This window comes from Lagenorhynchus albirostris, chromosome 9 (assembly GCF_949774975.1).
Source record: "Lagenorhynchus albirostris chromosome 9, mLagAlb1.1, whole genome shotgun sequence".
Classification (NCBI taxonomy): Eukaryota; Metazoa; Chordata; class Mammalia; order Artiodactyla; family Delphinidae; genus Lagenorhynchus; species Lagenorhynchus albirostris.
In genome coordinates, this window is record NC_083103.1 from 9,494,775 (window position 1) to 9,513,440 (window position 18,666).

General features: G+C 60.6%; 1 protein-coding gene across 4 annotated transcripts in view; it reads left to right on the forward strand.

Moving 5' to 3' along the window:
* RAB3IL1 (RAB3A interacting protein like 1) overlaps positions 1–18,666 on the forward strand; it is a 40,707-nt gene that overhangs the window by 20,300 nt on the left and 1,741 nt on the right. The window contains exons 1-9 of one of the 4 annotated variants that reach the window (XM_060158974.1): positions 2,993–3,121; positions 11,285–11,531; positions 11,946–12,041; positions 12,128–12,205; positions 12,874–13,092; positions 14,330–14,458; positions 14,553–14,665; positions 14,943–14,966; positions 16,140–16,352. In XM_060158974.1, the coding sequence (XP_060014957.1) occupies positions 3,111–3,121; positions 11,285–11,531; positions 11,946–12,041; positions 12,128–12,205; positions 12,874–13,092; positions 14,330–14,458; positions 14,553–14,665; positions 14,943–14,966; positions 16,140–16,352 (1,130 nt within the window). In that variant the 5' untranslated portion in view covers positions 2,993–3,110. Of the gene's footprint in view, positions 1–2,992; positions 3,122–11,284; positions 11,532–11,945; positions 12,042–12,127; positions 12,206–12,873; positions 13,093–14,329; positions 14,459–14,552; positions 14,666–14,942; positions 14,967–16,139; positions 16,353–18,666 lie in introns of those variants that run through there. The other 3 variants (XM_060158977.1, XM_060158973.1, XM_060158975.1) reach the window with 3 other exon arrangements.

The following is an 18,666-nucleotide window of genomic DNA, read 5'->3' on the forward strand; positions in this document are numbered from 1 at the left end:
TATCTCACCTTCCTTAGGAGGGGGGCCCAGCCTCATATGCTGTCTGCTGAGCCACGGGAGTTAATAATTACTGGGTTTAAGGAGATAGAGGCCTGTCTGGGAGGCGCCTCCCTCACTGGCCACTGCTCCTCAGAGATAGCAAAGGTTAGTGTGAGTCTCAGCCTGGGAGTGGGGAGAAGGCTCCTGCCACCTCCCCGCTTGGCAGTCTCCAGAGACACTCTCGGTCTGGCCCTCCAGCCATGGACCCCGCTAAGGAACGCACTGAGTGCCCTGCCCGAGAAAAATGCCCTGTGTTCCTGGCAATGAGCTCAGGGACCGTCCGCTACGCCCCATCAGGTTTGGGCCTTGCACTCAAGGGCAACTTGGGAGAGCAGCCCTGGGACACAGACAGGTGAGCGGAGGGGATGGTGGAATCTTGCCACTCAGCAGGGGCATTGGGGGAGGGGTGAGAGGCGGGGCTCCAGACAGGGGACTGGCATAGAACTATGAGGAATTTCATGAGTATTCTACAAGGTCGGCACCAGGGGTGGCCCTGATTGTCTTGTCCAACTTGGTGGTTGTACAGATGTAGAATCTGAGGCTCAGAGAGGGCAAGACACTCATTCTTGGTCACACAGTGAACTGAAGTCCAGAATCAGGGCCTGGGTCATCTAGGCTGGCAGTCTTCTGGATGGGTCTGTGGCCAAGGCTGCCAGGCTGGGGATAAGGACGGCAGGGGTGAGGGGGAAGTTTGGGAAGGGCAGTGGCTTGGGGGCAGAGGACACACCTTTTATATTTTCCTCCCCACCTGCCGGTCAGGCACCTAGCAGGCTCCTCTTGTTGCCCGACAGCATGTAGCTGGGGCTGCCAGAGAGCCCCTCTGGTTTCTGGGCTGTCTTTTCAGAAAACCGGTAAAAGGGGTCACAGCCCCTCCATCTCTGGCTGTGTGACATTGGGCAGGTTCCTTAACTTCTCTGAGCCCATCTTTTTCAACTGAGGAGTTGTGGGAGGAGCTAGTGAGGCCTTGGGAGTCCTAAGCAGCTGCATAGATCATGGGATATTTTTGGCTAGTAATTGGGGTGGTGACAGTGACCCCACACTTGTCCTTCAAAGCCTCCCTCAAGAGTCTCCCCAGCCCACCGGTCCTCCCGGGCTGAGGACCCTTCCTCTGGGGCCATAGCCCTGGACTGACACCCCCTCCACCCCTTATCTCCCACCAGTCCGGGTTACCACGACTTGGACCAGGTCTTATCTCCTGCCTGGGCTTGTGACGACTTGGAGGGTAAGCGCCCTGTTCTGAGCTCCTTTTGTGTCATCCCCTCCCCATTCCCCTAAAGAGTGAACAGAGCAAGGTCCAGGAAGACAGCAGTTGCTCAAGACTATTTGGAGAAGGATTCGTCAACAAACATAATGACATCTGCTTTGGGCCAGACCCTGGGCTGGGCTGCGGTGGGTGGAGAAGCACAGCCCCAAGGAGGACCTGGTCCCTGCCCTTGGGAAACCACAGCTGTGGAAACAATTGCCCTGCAGAGTGAAGGAGGTCTGGGCAGTATGAAAAGGACGTCACAGAGGGCTGCCCAGGTTGTTCACTGCACAAGGTACCAGCCAAGGGGGCATGAGAGCCAGACATCAAGTCTGGCTTGCCCTCCACTCACCAAGTCCTGTACCTTGGCATGGGCCATGCCCACCTAGGAAAGGAGTACCGTTCTCTAATTTGAACTAAGACACCATTCACTAGGCAAGGTGTGCCCTGGGCAGGCAGTGGCCCTGGAAGTGGAGGTCCCCACCCCACATCTCTCCACTGTACTGGAGCCCCAGGAGGACAGAGCCTGTGTCTATGCAGTTTCCTTTTGGGTCCCCAGCCCTTGTATGGCCCATAGTTTGTGCTCAGAAGGGGTGGTTGAATGCATGCATTCAAAATGCGTGCCCCAGATGAAGACCTGATAAACTCAAGCCTGGGGCCCCAGCTCAGGGTCTGAGGGTAGTGCCCCAAGTTCTAGCAATATCTGGAAGGAAAGTACTTCCTCCCATCCTCCCAGGCCTCCTCTAGACACGGAGGCTGGGAGCCATGGTCCCTGGCAGGAGAGAAGCGGGGTTATGCTCTCACTGGATCAGCCCCAGGCTGAAGTTGAGGCTGATGGTCAGGGCTCAGGAAAGGTGACAGAGGGACAGAGGGGTTGAGGGACAGGCTAGACCAGCGTTCAGGGAATCTGCAGAGGATGTGGGACCTGACAGGTGTGTGTGTGTGTGTGTGTGTGTGTGTGTGTGTGTGTGTGTGTGTGCACGCGCGTGCGCAATTCTCCCAGAGAGTAGATGGTGGGCAAAGGTAAGGATGGGCAGTATCTGTTCAGAGCAGGAAGGGAGGCCCCTGGTTGGGGGGGGAGGGGCGGGGTTGGGGTTGAAGACTTGGGCCAAAGGTGGGGCCTCCCTCAGAAAATGCACTCAGTAGGAGTGAGAAAACTAGTTTGGGGGTCAGCCCCGCTTCTCACCAGGAGGGAAGTTGCCCAGAGACAGGCGCAGAGCAGGGAGGCCAGGGAAGGAGTGATGGCCGGAGGGCCGGGTGAGGGGGTGGGAGGGTGTCTGCCGGCCTTGAGTGACAGTCCGCTAAGAATCTGGGAGCTGAAAGCCCGGAGCCATGGTAGGGTCTTGAGCAGGGGTGGTCCTGGGAGGGTGCTGCGCTGGGCCGCGCTGGGCGCCGGATGTCTGGAGCAGAGTAAGCTGGGAGCGTCGGAGAGCAGTGCTGGCCGCAGGATGATGGGGACCCGCTCCTCCCCCACTCGGGCCGTCGCACTGTCCGGGGAGGGCGGCCGGAGCGGGGCTGGGCCGGGAGCGCGAGCGAGCTCTCCGCGTCGGCCGCCGGAGGGGCGGGGCAGGGCACGTGTCCTTGGGCCACCCCTCGGCCACGTGACCCGCCGAGGGCAGGGTCGCAGAGGGACTGGGGGCCGGGGCGCGAGCCCGGGCCGCACAGACCCACAGGCAGCGGGCAAGACTGACAGGCTGCGGGGCAGCCTGGCTGGCCCGGGGCGGAGTCGGCTGCGGGCGGGGACGCGGCGGGGGCGGCGCGGGGAGATCGCTGGGCGATCGCGGCGGCGGCGCGGGGAACCGACGCCCGGGCGCCCCGAGTCGCCAGTATGTGGAGCGGGTAGGTCCGCGCGGGGTCGGGCCGCGGCTGCCTCCGGGGGTGGGACGGTGCGGGGGGGGGGGTTCCCTGCAGTGTGTGCACCCCTACCGGGAGGTGCTCTACGCCCCCATCCCTGCCCGTGCTGTAGCACGAGGACTGGCGAGCCGGTTTGGGGTGGAAGGACATTCGGCATGGAGGGTTCAGGGGGTCTCTCTGGGGGCAGGAATTGTGAAAGGTGGGCTGCTGACCGTCCCGGAGTGACAACGCCAACTCCTAGCTTGTCCGGAGCGCAAGTGAGATGGGGGCAAGGGGGTGTGCGGCGGAGTGCAAACCAGAATAAGCCTGGGATAAGCACGTAGAGGAGGGACCCCCAGGCTGAGTGAACCCTTGAAAAGCAGTGCATTTGCGAAAGGGGGGACTGGGTCTCTGCCACATTCGCTTGCAAGTTGGTGAACTTCCATCTGGGGCTCCTGGAACCTGCTGAGCTCAAAGGTGGGTGGGACCTCCCTGCAGCCTGGAGGGGTGCAGCGCAGACTCTGGGCCCTGGACTAGTGGCTCCAGTACCCATATCTGTTCCTTGATTCTTAGGGGCGGTCCCAGTCCCTGGGCAACCAGGTGTGGGACCCTTTCCCTGTATGTGCAGAAAAGCTGTGGCCTTCTCATGGAGTTGGGTAAACACTTCTTCCTCCCCATAGCCTGGAAAGACCAGGTCCTGGCGGAGATGTGGCCAGAGTGGGGGTGGGTTGTACTCCTGGAAAGAACGGGGCCAGATGGGTGGTCCCAGGACAGGGCTCCTCCCAGCCACAGCCGGGAGTGAGGGAAGCCCCACTGGAGAGGCTGGCGGGCTGGAGAGTTCTGATGCAGGCTAGATCCACTTTACTCCATGGCACCTAGCGAAGTTCGGAGTTCGAGCTGAGATGCTAGGGGAGGGCTGGGGAGTCATCCCCAGCAGGGGCTCCTGAGAGAATGGGCTCCTGGTAGGGGTGAGGTGTGGAGACACGTGAGACTCTTAAAGGGAGAGAGTTAAGCAGAGCCTGGATTCTTGTGGAATTGCGCCCTGGGGGAAGGAGACTGAGCTTACGGAGAAGGTGGTTGAGGTGGGTTGGTGACAGCTGGAGAGGTCAGGGCGATCCCACCTGGGGTAAACCGTGCTTGAGGAGCTTCTGGAGGAAGCTCGTGACCCCTTGTGTTGGGTGCGCCCAGGCAAAACACAGCCACCGAGTTGCTGTGTGATCTTGAGAGTATGGCCTCACTGCCTTGAGCCTCAAGGTGAAATGTGTGGGTTGTGTGGTGGAGGTAATCCAGGCCCAGAGAGTGTCCTTTCCTGGAGGCGTCCAGGCTGGAGCCAGACAGACAAGTCTGGGAGGTGCCAGTAGACGGACGCTCACTTTAAAGACTGGATCCAAGAGTCCCAGGACCGTTCTGGATGGACCAGGCTGCCAAGCTGACGCCCGCTTGATCCTAAGTGTGGCTTACTTGGATCCCCCAGGGTGTAGCTGGGTGCAGAGCACATAGCAGGTGCTTCATTAATGCAGATGGAAAGCATGAGGGGCAGAATGAGGAGCTGGGCATCTGGGGAGTGAGAGGCGGAGTTTTGGGGTTACCTTGAGCTCTGCCTTTTCATGGCCCCCTTACTTGGATGTTGGAGGCAGGGGCCAAGCTGCCAGCACCCGCTGGGGTCCTGGGGTCCTGCGAGCTCACGCAGACCCCAGCAGCAGCTGGGAGGCACGCTGCTCAGGTCACGCTTGCCCGGGTAACTGACTGAGCTGCTGTGACACCTCTGGGCAAGTGCATACTTGGGACCCTTCCTTCTAGACTAGGGGGGGTGAGGAGTTGGTGACTCTGGCTAAGCCACTGATGTCTCTGGGGCTTGCTTTCCTTGCCTGGAAGACAACAGAGATGCGCCTCTTGGGTGGCTGCTCTGTTAATGGCCAGGTCGTAGTGCCAGCTCACCTTCTCGGCCCCGGACTCAGGGCTGCTCCCCTGGGGTGGGTGGAAGCGGCAGGACGCTACGGGAGCTCAGGTGGACCCTCTTCCTTGGGACTCCTTGAGTGTGGGCCCTGAACTCAGAACCCAGAGGTGGCTCCCCCAAAACAGGACTGCTCCCCTCCCCTCCCCCACAGTGTCCCCTGTCCACAGTCTTGGGTGCCAAGCTGGCTTCCTGGTGATGGGGTGAGGATGGTGACTGGGGTACTTCTGCTGCTAACACAGTGCTGGGCACTTGAGACTTGGTCATCAGAGCCGAGAGTTTGGGTTCTGGGCTCGTTTTCTGCCACTAAGTGGCCACATGACATTGGTGTAGCCCCTCAGTCTCAGTTTCCCCATCTGACAGATGGGGCTAATCATACCTCCCTAGAAAGGGAGGGACAGGCTCTGATAGACGCCCAGGAATGAGAAAGACCACCCCAACCTCCCAGGGATGGGAGACTGTGTCTTTGCTGCAGGCAGGATGCTGGGGAGCTGCAGGGCTACAGATGGGCTGTGAGATCTTGAGAAAGTCACCTAACTGTTCTGGGCCTTGGCTATCGTAAGGAACTTGGATCTGTGAGGTCCTGCCTTTAAGGAGTAAGGCACAGGGAACTCCAGGCTCTGAAATGGCATCTGAAGTATGGCCTAGGGGCTCCAGGGTCAAGAGCAGGAGAAAGGGGTTTTGCGACCTTCACTTTCACCTCCTCCTGGAAGCCCTCCATGATTTAACTACCTCCCACCTCCCCCTCAACAGATGGAAATGTCTTTCCTGCTGTCCCTTAATCAGCACATCTGTCTGTGGCACTCAGTAGAGTCCTGCTTGTCCTAGACTCTCCCCACACGGGATTTGTGCTCAACAGGGTGGGGGAAGGGAAGCAAAATGAATTCCAGTGTGATGAGAAGGGGGCTTGGTGATGTGGCTGCCAGAACCTGTGCACACTGGGTGGGTCTGGGCCGGTGGAGTGCCTGGCACACGATAGGTGCTCACTGCAAATGTGTTGGATGTTTGAGGGCTTGGGGTGTCAGATTCTTCTAGGACCAAACAGGCAGATGTGAGGTGTGTGCCATGTGCCCTGCTCTACCTCAGTAGAGGAGGGAGCCCTCCACCCTTTCAGGCCTTGTGCCACCTCCGGTGGAGACACAGGGCTGGATTCCCTCCCTCATCAGGGCTGGGCTGCGCTGGGCTGGGCTGGCAGGCCTGGGGCTATGGCAGGGAGAGGCTTGGCCTGGCCCCCCTGCCTCAGGTGTTCTGACCTCCCTGCTTACCACCCTGAAGCTGTTCCTCACCTCCTCCTCCCTCCTGCTGCCTGTCCTACCAGGCACACACCTGCTTCCCCCTTCCTGGAGCGGTCCAGGCCCACCCTCTCCTATCCTGGGGGTCCCGCTCGGCTCACTTCCCGGCATTCTTCTGGTGCCTCGTATGACCCTGTTCTCCCATTCTTCTGGGACCCTCCCCTCCAGCGCCTCTGATGGCTCGTGTTCAGGTCTCCAGGCGGGCTCTCTGGCCCTCAGCTCCTCTCTCACCCATCCCTCATCCAGGCTCAGGGCTGCAGCTGCTCCCTCTGGGCTGGTGCCTCCCCTCAGCCACCACTTCCCCAATGCCTCAGCCACGCCCCTTACCTTCCCTGAAAGACCCCCTCCCAGTTCCTCAGTCATGTCGTGGGCACTGCTGTTCTCATTCACCTTGGCCTCCGTTTTTCATTAGATTAATTACTGCAACTTTTGTTCTGTTCCCCTCTCCAGCCCCTGGTCCTCCCCTGATTTCCTCCCCACCCCCGCCCAAGTCTTTTGTCTCTGTGTGTCCCCTCTGTGTGTCCCCTCCCAGCCCAGAGCCTGCCTGGCTAGAACAGCAGCCTTGGGCGGAACCGTACCACCACCACTCAAGCACTATCTCCAACTTCCTCAAACCCCCGTCTGCATCCTGCCTCACTTCTCTGAAACCACCATTCATCCCCTTTCCGCCAGTCCTGACTTTTTTGGGTGACAGTTCACATGATGCACTAGTGCCTGCACTCTGGGTTCAGTTTCCCCACTGCCACTTCCTTGCTGTGTGTTCCAGCCAGGTCGCCATCCCTCTCCGAACCTCGGGTGCCTCGTCGTTCAAACTGGGCTGGCGAGAGCATCTCCCTGTGGCAGCATCGCAAGTTGACACACGATGACGTCTGTGGGGATGTGGAGTGGTGGGCTGGCGTGGACGTGAACAGGAGCTTGAGAATCTGATCTGTTTGTGGGTCTGGAGCTGAAGACTTGGCCACTCTGTAGGCTGAGCCTGGCCGGGCTTGCTGGTTGGCTGGGGACCCAACACACGAAACCTTTCCTGGGACCCCCTTGGCCTCGTTACGAGAGTCACTTGCCTGTCAGCCTCAGTGTCCTCAGGGCTTACTGGACCGCCCATAAGTGTATGAGCGTGATTCTGAACTGGGCCCCTGTGCCATGGCTGTTCCTGAGCTGTGCCCTGGGTCAGAATTCCTGCAGACCAGACCAGCTGTAGTCGCCCTGGAACCCGGGCTTGGTGGCCCCAGGCAGAGGGTGAGGGTCGCAGTCTGCCCTCCCAACCCTCTCCTTCCCCTGGTTTTCAGTGCTTTCTTCACTGGCTTCCCTGCTGCTTGCTTAATGAACCCACTGTGCCTGTTAGCACAGGGGAGGGGTCTTTAACTCAAAAGATGGTGACCTGGGCACTGGGGGGCAGAGAAGGGGAGGTTAGGGCAGAAGGACCCCATGGCTGGCTGGTTGGGCTGGGGCTGGGAAAGGGTATCCAGGACGCTACATGGGTCCGTCTGGCCCTGGGAGTGGGCTCCGTTCAGGCCCTCCTGGCCCAGTGGGGTTGCTGGGTGACTGGGGACCATAGAATCCAGGGTGGGCCTCATTTCGCCATTTTTTCTGCTTGGGGACAAAAGCCCTGCTGGCCCTCCTAGGGGTGGCCTGGGGGGTGAGGATTGAGGTTACTGCTTTCCCCGGCCTTGTGTGTTTCCTGGGGAAGTCACCCAGTGGGGCCTTTCCTGTATGAACTGCCCTGGGCTCTAGGCCGCAGGGCTGGCTTCGGGATGGGGGATGTTGGCTGCCCCCACCTACCTCTGACCTTGACTCTTAGTATCTCCCACCCCCCTACCCGAGCAGACCCCTTCCTAGCCGGCCCTGCTGTGTGTCCTGGACACTGAACTCTGTGTCTGCAGGGAATGGGGTCCGAGAAGGTTTGTGCACAGGGCCGTGGACCTGGACTGGAAGGGGAGGTGCACGGCAGGAGGACTCCAGTCGTAACCCGTGCTCGCCGAAGGAGTGAGCTCCCCAGCCCCCAGGCACTCACACCCGGGTTTTCGGGCCTCTGGTCTAGGAGACTGAAGTGTGTGGGAGACAGCAGATTCTGGCTTGGGTGGACCCGAGGGGCCTGGGCTCCCTCCTTCATCTGAACTTCGAGTCACGGGAGCTGGCCTCATAGCCCAGAAGTGTGAGGGGCAGGGTCTGCAGACTTCAGTACAGGGTGGACCCTCCTTCCCTCCAGCTTCTGCACCCCTGGCCCAGGCATTGGGCATTTGGTGACCACAGGGTGGTCCTGCTGTTCCCACGCTTTCTGCCATGAGGATTTGCTTGTGGGCTTTTCCACCAGGGAGAGGGGGAGGGTATCACACTCTGTCTCAGGCCTCCCTGGACCACTGTTTCCTCTGGCTGCAAAATAGGGCGCCATCCCCCCAGAAGTAGACCAAAGTGAGCCTGTTAGGAAAGTGATGGGGGCCGTCTGGACGCACCCCCAGCCCGTGCCCTTGGGACCCGCTGGAGAGCTCTCCACTGTGGCCAGAGGCCCAGACCACACTGGTGGACGAAGCTCAGGCCTCATGGGAGGGGCTGGCGGCCTTGTTCCCCTAGGCAGGCGGTGTTGGCAATGTCAGGGTGGTCCTCGTGGTGGGGCTAGGTGTCTGAGACCTGGGATCCTGCCCTGTGCCCTGTGCTGTCCCTGAGTCAACCCCTGCCCTTGGCCTGTTGTTCCTGCTCATTCTATTGTAGTGGGCAGTCCCGAGATGGGGTCCCCACCAAGCCTGAGTGACTGTGGCCATTCTCTCAACTGAGGAAGTGGGGCTGGGGCCCAGGCCTCCAGGTTCCCACAGTGGGTACATCCCCAGGGCCTGGGGTTTCAGGTGCAGGACACAAGAGCCTGGGCAGGGATGGTGGAGGTGGTGGAGGTACCTGGCAGATAGCCCACTATTTACCTGGCGCTGTAGCCAGTGACTTCCTCATTGGATTCTCAGTGTGTCCCTGCAGGTTTTAACCGCCATCCCACAGGCGGGGAAGCAGGTTGAAAGAATTTCAGCAACTTTCCCAGGGGCTCACGTGGACTCCAGGTCAGAGGCTGGCATGGACCCGGCCGTGCCCGACTGGCCTGTGCTCTCAGCCACAGCTCCCCCAAGTCCTGGCCTCCCTCCTGGGAGGCAGTTTCTCTGCCTGAGCAGCGGCTGAGAAGCCAGTTTGGGCTGGAATTGGGTCACAGCCAGGGAGGAGCCTCCTGGATGCCCCTGGGCCCAGCGGCCCTTGATCCCAAGGCAGATGCAAAATTCTGTAGCCCACGCCCCACCTGCCTGTCCGCTGTGGCTGGAGAGCTTTGGACCTGGACTGAAGACCTGGCCGCCTGTCCCACCAGTGCCACCGACTAGCTGTGTGGCCCTGGGCAAGTCCCATTACCTCTCTGAGCGTCCATCCCTCAACTGTAGAATGGGAACAATACCATGAATGCTGCTAAGAGTTTTAAATGAGATAACATGGGCAGAGCACCCTCATGAGTCCCCTGGGTGCAGACCCCAGCCTGGGGCTGCCACAGTACTGCCAGAGACCCCTAAGCTTCAGGGACCGCCCCCCTTCCCGACTAGAACCCCCCCCCCGCAAAGCAAAGGATTAGGAAAGATCCCTGTCCGGCATAAACACTGTTGACGGAGTGGTGGGTGTGTGTTCCCACTTTATTCATCAAAGTCCCACGTCCTAGCAAGGCAGGACCCAGCCCCAGGAACCTTGAGGCCACACTCGGGGCCAGTCCCAGCAGACGGCAGGCTGGGCTGGGCAGCTGGACAGGGCCACGCGGAGGGTCGGGAAATGGGCTCATTGCTGGGGTCCCTGGGTGCCCTCTGTGTTACCTAAGGGCAAACCGAGGCTCCGGGGCCGCTTAGTGACTGTCCCAGGGCCCAGAAGACAGGGAGGTGGGACCGGAGAGACCCTGGCCTTGTGTTACTTCCCGTCCGCCATCCTGAATTTCATGACCCCTTGGCCCTGTCTTTCCTCCCTCCCGTGTGGGCCCCTCTTGGCCCCCTCCCCTCCACTTCCCCACTGCTATCAGCAGCCCAGCCCCCAGCCTCGGCCCAACCGCTCAGAAGCTGCTGGCTCAGGAGCCGCCAGCTTTTGCTGAGTGAGCGAGTCCAGGGTGCTGTCTTGGCACAAACCGCCACGGCCCAGCCCGCTCCTCCCCTCCCTCCTCAGGGTCTGCTGCGAAGGGAGGCGCGTGGATGGGAGGTGGGCAGCGGCTGGCGGCCCCCACCCCGCACCGCCTCTAGGGTCTTCAGCTTCAGAGGGAAGAGGGTCCTGAGGCCCAGAGAGAGGGGGTGTTTGCCTGAGGTCACAAGGCAGACCAAGCAGAGAGCTGGGACTGCCCCCCTGCGTGGTCCAGAGAGCAGGAAGTGGGGCTGCCTTGCCTAGGCTGTTTGCAGAACCTTCCAGCCTCAGCCGGCCCTGCCTGCCCTGGCTAGGCCCTTCCTCTCTGGTCCACCCTAAATGGCGTCGAATTTGCATAAACTATGCATGAGCCATAGCAGTGAAGGCAGTTCCCACTAATCACCTCGTGTGCCAAGGTTTTCTGCACATCGCTGATCCACTCAGTGACCCTTGAGGCAGGGCCATTGGGATTGTCCCCATTTTATACAGGGGGAAACTCGGGCTCTCGACATGCATGCATTTACAATATCTGCTGGGCAAACAAGCACCTGCTGTGTGCTCAGCACCTACTGTGGTCCTGGGCTGGAGGGGATGGTTGACAAAGATGAATGAGGCCTGTCCTTGCCCCCAGGAGACCCTGTGCTTGGTCATTCTGCCCTTGTGACAACCCCCGTGACGGCCTATTTTACAGATGGGGAGACTGAGGCCCAGAGTGGCAGGTGCATTGCCCAAGGCTGGTCCCTGGCCTCAGCTCTCTAGCTCTCCAGGCCTCGGGACACCACCCTGTATCTGCTCTTTGCCTCACAGCCAGCCCCACCCGGACGAGGGCCACCCACCGCCCCCTGAAGCTGTCCCAGTCCCCTGGAAGAGTGTGGGCCCCTGCAAAAGCCACAGGGATTCAGGCCTGGTGGAGACCCCTGCTGGGAAGGAAGCCCAAGGCGAGGAGGACCCTGCGGCCACCCAGCTGGACGTATTGCGTCTGCGCAGCTCTTCCATGGAGATCCGAGAGAAGGGCTCAGAGTTCCTGAAGGAGGAGCTGCACAAAGCCCAGAAGGTGGGCTCTGAGGGCGGGGGCGGAGTGGGGGGTGGTGAGGGGCCGGCCTGAGGGGCCGTGGGCTCTCACCCAACGGCCAGAGACGTCACGTTCCTGTCAAGGCCACCTACATGCCAGGCCTGTGCTGGGCAGGAGGGCAGCCCAAACGAAGGAGAAACAGTTTTTCTTGTGACTTTTAAACGACTTTTAGAAGTCATGACATCTCTGAAAACCGTTCCCAGGCTCTAACAAACTGACAGTTGGGGTCCAACTTCACGCTCTGAGCTAAATGGAAAAAGCATTCTAATCTGTAAAACACTGAGGAGGCAAGCTCGTGCCCTGAGGCGCACGTAAGGCAGCCCCGGGAGTGGCGCCAGGCCCGGGGCCGCTGGGGGGCTCACAGCGCCCTCCCTCGTGCCCACGCCCGCCCCGCAGGAGCTGAAGCTGAAGGATGCGGAGTGTGAGCGGCTGTGCAGGGTTCGCGGGCAGCTGGAACGGGAGCTGGAGGAGCTGACGGCCAGCCTGTTCGAGGTGCGGGGCGGGGCGGCGGGCAGGGGGCGGGGCAGCTGGGCGTCCGTCCGCGCCTGTCCCTCACGTGGAGCCCGCCGTCTTCCCAGGAAGCCCACAAGATGGTCCGAGAAGCCAACATGAAGCAGGCGGCGTCAGAAAAGCAGCTGAAGGAGACGCGGGGCAAGGTGAGGCACGCGCCGGCCCAGACCTCCTGCCCACCTCTGAGCTCTGCGAGCGCCGGCCTCCGCCACCCGATCGGACCCTCGCATGGACTGGGGGGCCAGCAGGGAGGGGCAGAGGCATCCGAGATGGCCCCACTGAAACGTTCCCGCTGGAGTGGGAGCCCAGCTCCCTGGGACTCGAGCTGTGTTTCTGCTGTACCACGGAGACCTTTCTGGGGGCCTTTTCAGGGGCTGAGAGGATCCTGTGGCCATTGTAATTTCTTTTCCTCCATCCCATACCCCCTTTACAAAGCAGAAACCTCAGGCTGGCTGTGTGAGCCTGGGCGAGTAGCTTTATCCCTTGGAGCCCGTGTACCCATCTGTAAAATGGGAGGGCTGGGCTGTTCCTGGCTCCCGGGGACCCCTCAGCGGGAGACCCAGCCAGCTCCCAGATACGTGCACCTAACGGAGTCCTGGCTCCCAGTATGACCTCAGCCAGGCTGTGTCTCCTCTGAGCCTCAGTTTCCCTATCTATGGAAAGGGTATCTCAGCCCCCAACCCAGAGGCTGTTCCGAAGATAACGGGTGGAGTTAGGTGCTCAGGGTGGTCTTTCCTGAGCTGGGGTGGCAGGCAGTGGCCGCCGGGGCAGCCTCAGCCCTGGGTTAATATTGACAGCCGTCTCTCCTGGCCAGATCGACATGCTGCAAGCAGAGGTGACAGCCTTGAAGACACTGGTCATCACGTCCACACCAGCCTCTCCTAACCGCGAGCTCCACCCACAGCTGCTCAGCCCCACCAAGGCCGGACCCCGCAAGGGCCACTTGCGTCATAATAGCACCAGCAGCACCCTCTGCCCCGCCGTGTGCACCGCGGTAGGACACGCCCCCAGCCTGGACAAGGAGGGCAAAGAGGTGAGGGGCAGCGGGCAGGCAGTGGTCACGGGAAAGGGAGGCAGTGCCCACTGTCAGCCAGGCAGCGGTGCCCAGTGGGGACCCGCCTGGACCCCGCTGTGTGACGGGGAGCGTTTCCTACCCTCTCTGGGCCTCTGTGTCCTCTGGCTGTGAGGGCTGCCTGAATTCCCTGTGATAGGAGGTGTTGGGCCCTCAGTAGGGTACGTGGGGCACCTGGTCCAGGTGGGACAACGGCTGCGATGTCCTTGGCCACGGGTCTTTGGGCAAGTGAAGCCGCCCGTCAGCACCTCAGTCTCCTCGCGTAAATGGGGTTTCCTGGGGCCACAGGACGTGGGTGTCAGGAGCTCAGCTCAGGGCTGCACCCAGCGGACGCCCCTGAAGGCTGTAGTGGGATTCAGCTTCCTGGAGTCTCTGATGCCAAGGTGGCCCCAGCTCTGCCCTGCCCCAGGCCTCCCGAGCGTCCAGGGAGGAGGTGCGGGCCAGGCCTCTCCATCCCCTTCTGAGCTCTAAGCTTCCGGCTGGACTCTAATAATCTCCTTCCTCTGTCTGTCTCTGTGCACCTGTCTGTCTGTCTGTCCTGCCGGCCCAGCCCGGGCTGCCCCCTCTCCTCTCCCTGCTCCTCTGCGTGATCCCCAGCAAGGCGGTTCACCTCACCTACGAGCCGGCCTGGCAGCTCCCACCTGGGGAGCTGCCCGTGGGCCCCACCTCTGCTACCTCTCTCTCCTTTTCCCGACAGGTAAAGGCTCCGGAGAGGGGCCGCTCCCTCTGCCCCCTCCCAGCCTCTCCCTCTGCATGTGCCCCAGGGCAGCCAGCGAGTTGTGTGTGTTCCTTTCCGTGTGCGCATGCCTGCGTGTGCCGTGCGTCCCGTCAGGTCCCTGTGTGTACCTGCGGGTACCTGCAGCGTCACTCTTCAACTTACCCTCCTCAAGGAGGCAGCGAGGGTCTTCAGAACGAGACCCTGGACCCAAGTCTAATTCTCTAGGCCAAGAAACTGGTAACACACCTCCAACACACTTGGAAGTGAAACTTCTGAGTTCCGAATCTAAATTCTTCTGTGCAAGGGGAAGAGAAGAGTTCTTTTTTGGGACTCGGGTCCCCTGCATGGCTACAGGGGACAGGCCCGCTGGGGCCTGCACTGCATCCTCCCTGGCTCCCCACCTCCTGGGGCTCTGCCTGTCTCTGCCATGCTGGCCCCCCAGTGCCCTGCCCCCCACCACCGGCTCACCTTCCCCCACAGGTGGACACGACCCTGTTTGCAGAGTTCCAAGCCTGGAGGGAATCGCCCACCCTGGACAAGACTTCCCCCTTCCTGGAAAGGGTGTACCGGGAGGACGTGGGCCCCTGCCTGGACTTCACCATGCAGGAGGTGAGGCAGACAGAGGGTGGCCCGCCGGGGGACCCGGCCCTGCAGCCCGCGGCCAGCCCCTCACCACCTCCCACTCCTCCCTGCTCTACCGCAGCTCTCAGCCCTGGTACGGGCCGCCGTGGAGGACAACACGCTCACCATCGAGCCCGTGGCTTCGCAAACACTGCCCGCGGTGAAGGTGGCCGCTGTCGAGTGTGGCCGTACCAAGTAAGCTTAGCACCCTGCCCCCTGGGAACGGCCCGCATAGCCTTGGGCTGCACCAAGGGGGTGGCCAGGGAGGACTGAGCCTCAGGCCTGCCTGCTGGGTCCTGCAGTGGGACCTGGGGGTGGGCAGGGGCACCTGACCGGAGAGGGACAGTGGCTGCCTCCGCGCAAGGCAAGGAGGCATCTTTGGCAGACATGCTGCCTCTAGTCCTGGAGCCGGGGTCTCCTCCTTCCTGGCTGGCCTGACGTGCATCTCTCTCCTACCCCCTCTCTCCCACAGTGGGTTCCGGGCCCCGATTGACACGTAAGTGACGTCATTTTTCACTCCACCTTCTGACAATGACCCGATGGCCCTGGCATCTTGTCCTCCCTGCTTCTCAGCTGGCATTGGGCAAGGCCAGCAGCAGAGCAAAGCTGCCAGCATGGAGCAAGGGCAGGGACTGGGGCCTGCGAGGGAGGCCCCTGGGTGGCAGCCTTGTCACAGAGGGGAACATTTGAGCCGGGTTTTGAAAGATGAATAGCAGTTTGCTGAGCAGGGAAGGACCTTTCAGGCAGAGGCAACAGCATGAGTGGAGGTATGAGAAGCTGGAATATTAATGGAAACACCACTGGATCGGTGGGCGGAGCAGTGGGGTGGGTGGGCATGGGGTTGGGGCTGAGGCCACAGAGGGTGTTTGGGGCCAGAGTGTGAAGGCCTCAAATGAGGTTTGGGCTTTAACCCACTGAGGCCAGCATTTCACAAATCATCGATTAACGTTCCCTGAAAAGAGGGTTCCCTGGTCCAATCAGAGTCACAGTGAACCTGGAGGCAGCAAAGGCTTTGATAAGTCCTGCAACCAAGGAGCCTATTTGACCTTCCTTTACTCGGGATTCTCCATAACTATTTCCTGGGCAGTAGGGAAGCAGCAGGGAAAGATAATGGGCTAGATGTGGGTTTTTGGAGTAGCCCCTGGCTGTAACATGGAGAAGAAAAGCAGAGATGAGGCAGAAGTCTGGTTGGAAGGAACTGAGGGCATCCGGGCAAAAGGTCCTATTGGCAGAACCTAGCCTGGGGACTTGGTGACCTAAGTGGAGGAGAGAGAAGACTCCTGCTTAGGAGGAAGGGATGACTGGGTCTGAGGGCCCTAGTAAAGTAGGGGGCAGCATTTTTAGGGGCGGCAGAGGGTGGAACTTTGGTACACCTGGCCTGAGGTTGACCAAGCTCTCCTGCCCAGCAGGGGTGAGGCGAGGGGTTGAGGGATGGGGTCCAGCTTGGTTTAAAGGTCTCCCCCAGGGACTTCTGAGACTGCCCTCCTCCTTGGCCTGCCTCCAGGCTCCTTGGGAAGCTGGGACCAGGGGAAAGGATGCCAGGCCCCACCCTGATGTGTGTTTGCCTCCCCCTCCCTCTGTGCCTTCTCTGGCTGCTGCGTCCTCCCTGGATGAGCTGGGTGGGCAAGCCCCAGCTGTCCCCATGGTCCTGAGGTCTGCTTTTCCCTAGTACATGTGCCCTGAGTGGCCTGGCCTGCGCCTGTCGTCACCGAATCCGGCTTGGGGACTCCGAGAGCCACTACTACATCTCACCGTCCTCCCGGGCCAGAGTGAGTCATCCAATGGGAGTGTTACCTGGCTCCTTAGAGGCTCCCTGGGCTGGGACTCTGAGCCCCAGGCTGCACAACCTACAATCTACAGAGCAGGGCACAGGCTCAGAGAGGTACGAGAATGCCTTGGGCCACACAGCCAAGCCGGTGTATTTGTTTGCTGTTGCTGTGTGACAAGTTACCATAAACTTAGTGGTAAACTTCGATTTAGTATCTCATAGACTCCCTGGGTAGGAGTCTGGGCACAGCTTAGCTGGGTCCTCTGCTCAGGGCCTCATGGACTGCAGTCACAGTATCAGCGGCTGCATCCTTCCTGGAGCTCAGGGTCCTCTTCTGAGCTCACATGTTGTTGGCAGAAGTCAGTTCCTTGTGGTTGAAGGACTGAGGTAGCCATTTTCTTGCTTGCCGAAAAGTACTCATGGGAGTGACACCCATCAGCTCCGTCGTTTAATATAACCTAATCAAGGGAGTGACACTAGAGCTCCAGGCTCCTGACTCCTGGCTCCGGCCCCAGGCTTTGGAGAAGGTTCTGAGGCTTGTCTGTCACACAAGGCTGACAGTCAGCTGTGGGCTCTGAGGGGCCTCCAGGAATCCCAGCTTCTGCCCTCACCTGCCGAGTGACCCAGGTGAGGGTCAGTGGATCAAGGGGCCTCACTGAGCTGGGATGAGGGTGGGGTGGACCCCTTTCCTCTGTCCCTTCAAAGACAGTGAAGAAGATTGGAAAGAACAAAAGTTTGGAAAACTCTGAAGCTTGGTGCAAAGGTGACGTGGTGTGGAAGGTCCTCTTAGAGGAACCATCTCCTCCCCTAGACCTACTAGAGGTGCCTGATGGGACTAAAGTGGGCAAATGGCCTCATCATCAGGCGGTAGAGTGACCAGCACAGTCAGCTTGTCGGGTCCTGACAGCCTCTGCAGGGCAGCCCGGCATGTTGTTCTGGCAAATCCCCCAGCAGCGAGCTGAGCTCCCGTTAGAGAGGGAGTCTGAGCCTTAGAAAGGAAAGGGGTGCACCCCAGGCCACTCAGCCTAGACCGGAGGTCTCCCCATCCTGGATCCAGTCTCTTACTTCTGCAGTCTCCACCTCCTGCATCTGTGCCCAGAGCCTTGTTCGGTGGCCATGGGTCACCTCTGTTTCTTTCTGATCCCAACCAGGGGATCTGTGCCAGACACTCCCATGCCTAGAAAATTACATCTAGAACGTTGTTCTGCCAGGCCTACGTGTCTGCTGTCCTGGGCAGAGCTGGGAAGGCAGAGGGGAAGGGTGTGAAGTTCTCGGATGTGGTCCCCACCCCGATGAGACCAAGGAGTGTGGAATCCCTAGGGAGAAGAAAGTTCTGTCCCCAAAGCGCAGCCCTGGGGAGAGAGCCCCACTGCTCCCCACCATTCCCTAGTCACGGGCCTCTGGTAGGGCCTACTGGCCACTGAGCAATGCCAGGGCCTGGGACCCAAGCTTCTCCTGCCCATCCCATCCGGCCCTACGCAGCCCCTCCTCAGCCCTCCCAGGCGGCACCTTTGCCACACTGGGTTAGTCCCCTCACCTGGCCTCTCTCACACCTCCCTGCCTTTGGCAGGGCCACCAACCCCCTGCACCCAATTTTGTCCTCCTGGCAAGGGCTCCTGTGTGTTTGAGGGCCCAGCAGGAGCATCGCCCCTCCCTCAGCTTTCTCCACTCCCCAGCCTGTGGCCCCCACACACTTGATGTCCCTCCCCCAAAGTGCTGGGTATTCATGGGCAGTTGTGGGCGCAGCTGCCAGCTGCCTTCCACCCTGCTTTAGGTTGGGTACCCTAGAAGCAGAGCCTAAGATGGAGATGGTGTGCAATTCTCAGGAGGCAGAATGGGGGTGGGGGGAAGGACAGGCAAAGGTGAGGCTTCAGCTGGAGTCTGGCTTCAGCCTGATCCACAGGGGCTCTGGAGCCCAGAGTGGGTTCCACCCTGAGGCACGGGCGTGGCCTTTTATACCCAAGATGCCTGTCAGTCATTGGCTGAAGTCTGTGAGGGTGTGGGGTGCAGAGGGGCACCAGCAGCCAACATTCTCAGCAGTGGGGAGATGGGGCCCCAGCCTGGGGAAGGGGCCTGGGAAGGGCACTAACAGCGCCCTCTCAAAGGTATGAGAGTCTTCGTGACAGAGCTCAGGTCTGAGCCAGCTCGGGGTCCCCAGTGCCTGGCGCAGGGCCTGGCTGGGAGCAGGCCTCAGGTCAGACTAGGGGCTTCAGGTGGGGATCCAGGGCAGCCAGGTGAGCAGCTTCTGATCCCCTCACCTTTCCTGGCATTACAAATAGCACCTGGCAAGGCCTGGCTGGCCGGGGCCTCCAGTAGCCAGAGCGAGCAGGCCCCTCCGGGGAGCGTGGGTTCTAGGCAGCCTGCCCGGTTTCATCGTTGCAGCTCAGCCACTTAATAAGTGGAGGCTCTGTGGCCTCCGCAGTCGTTG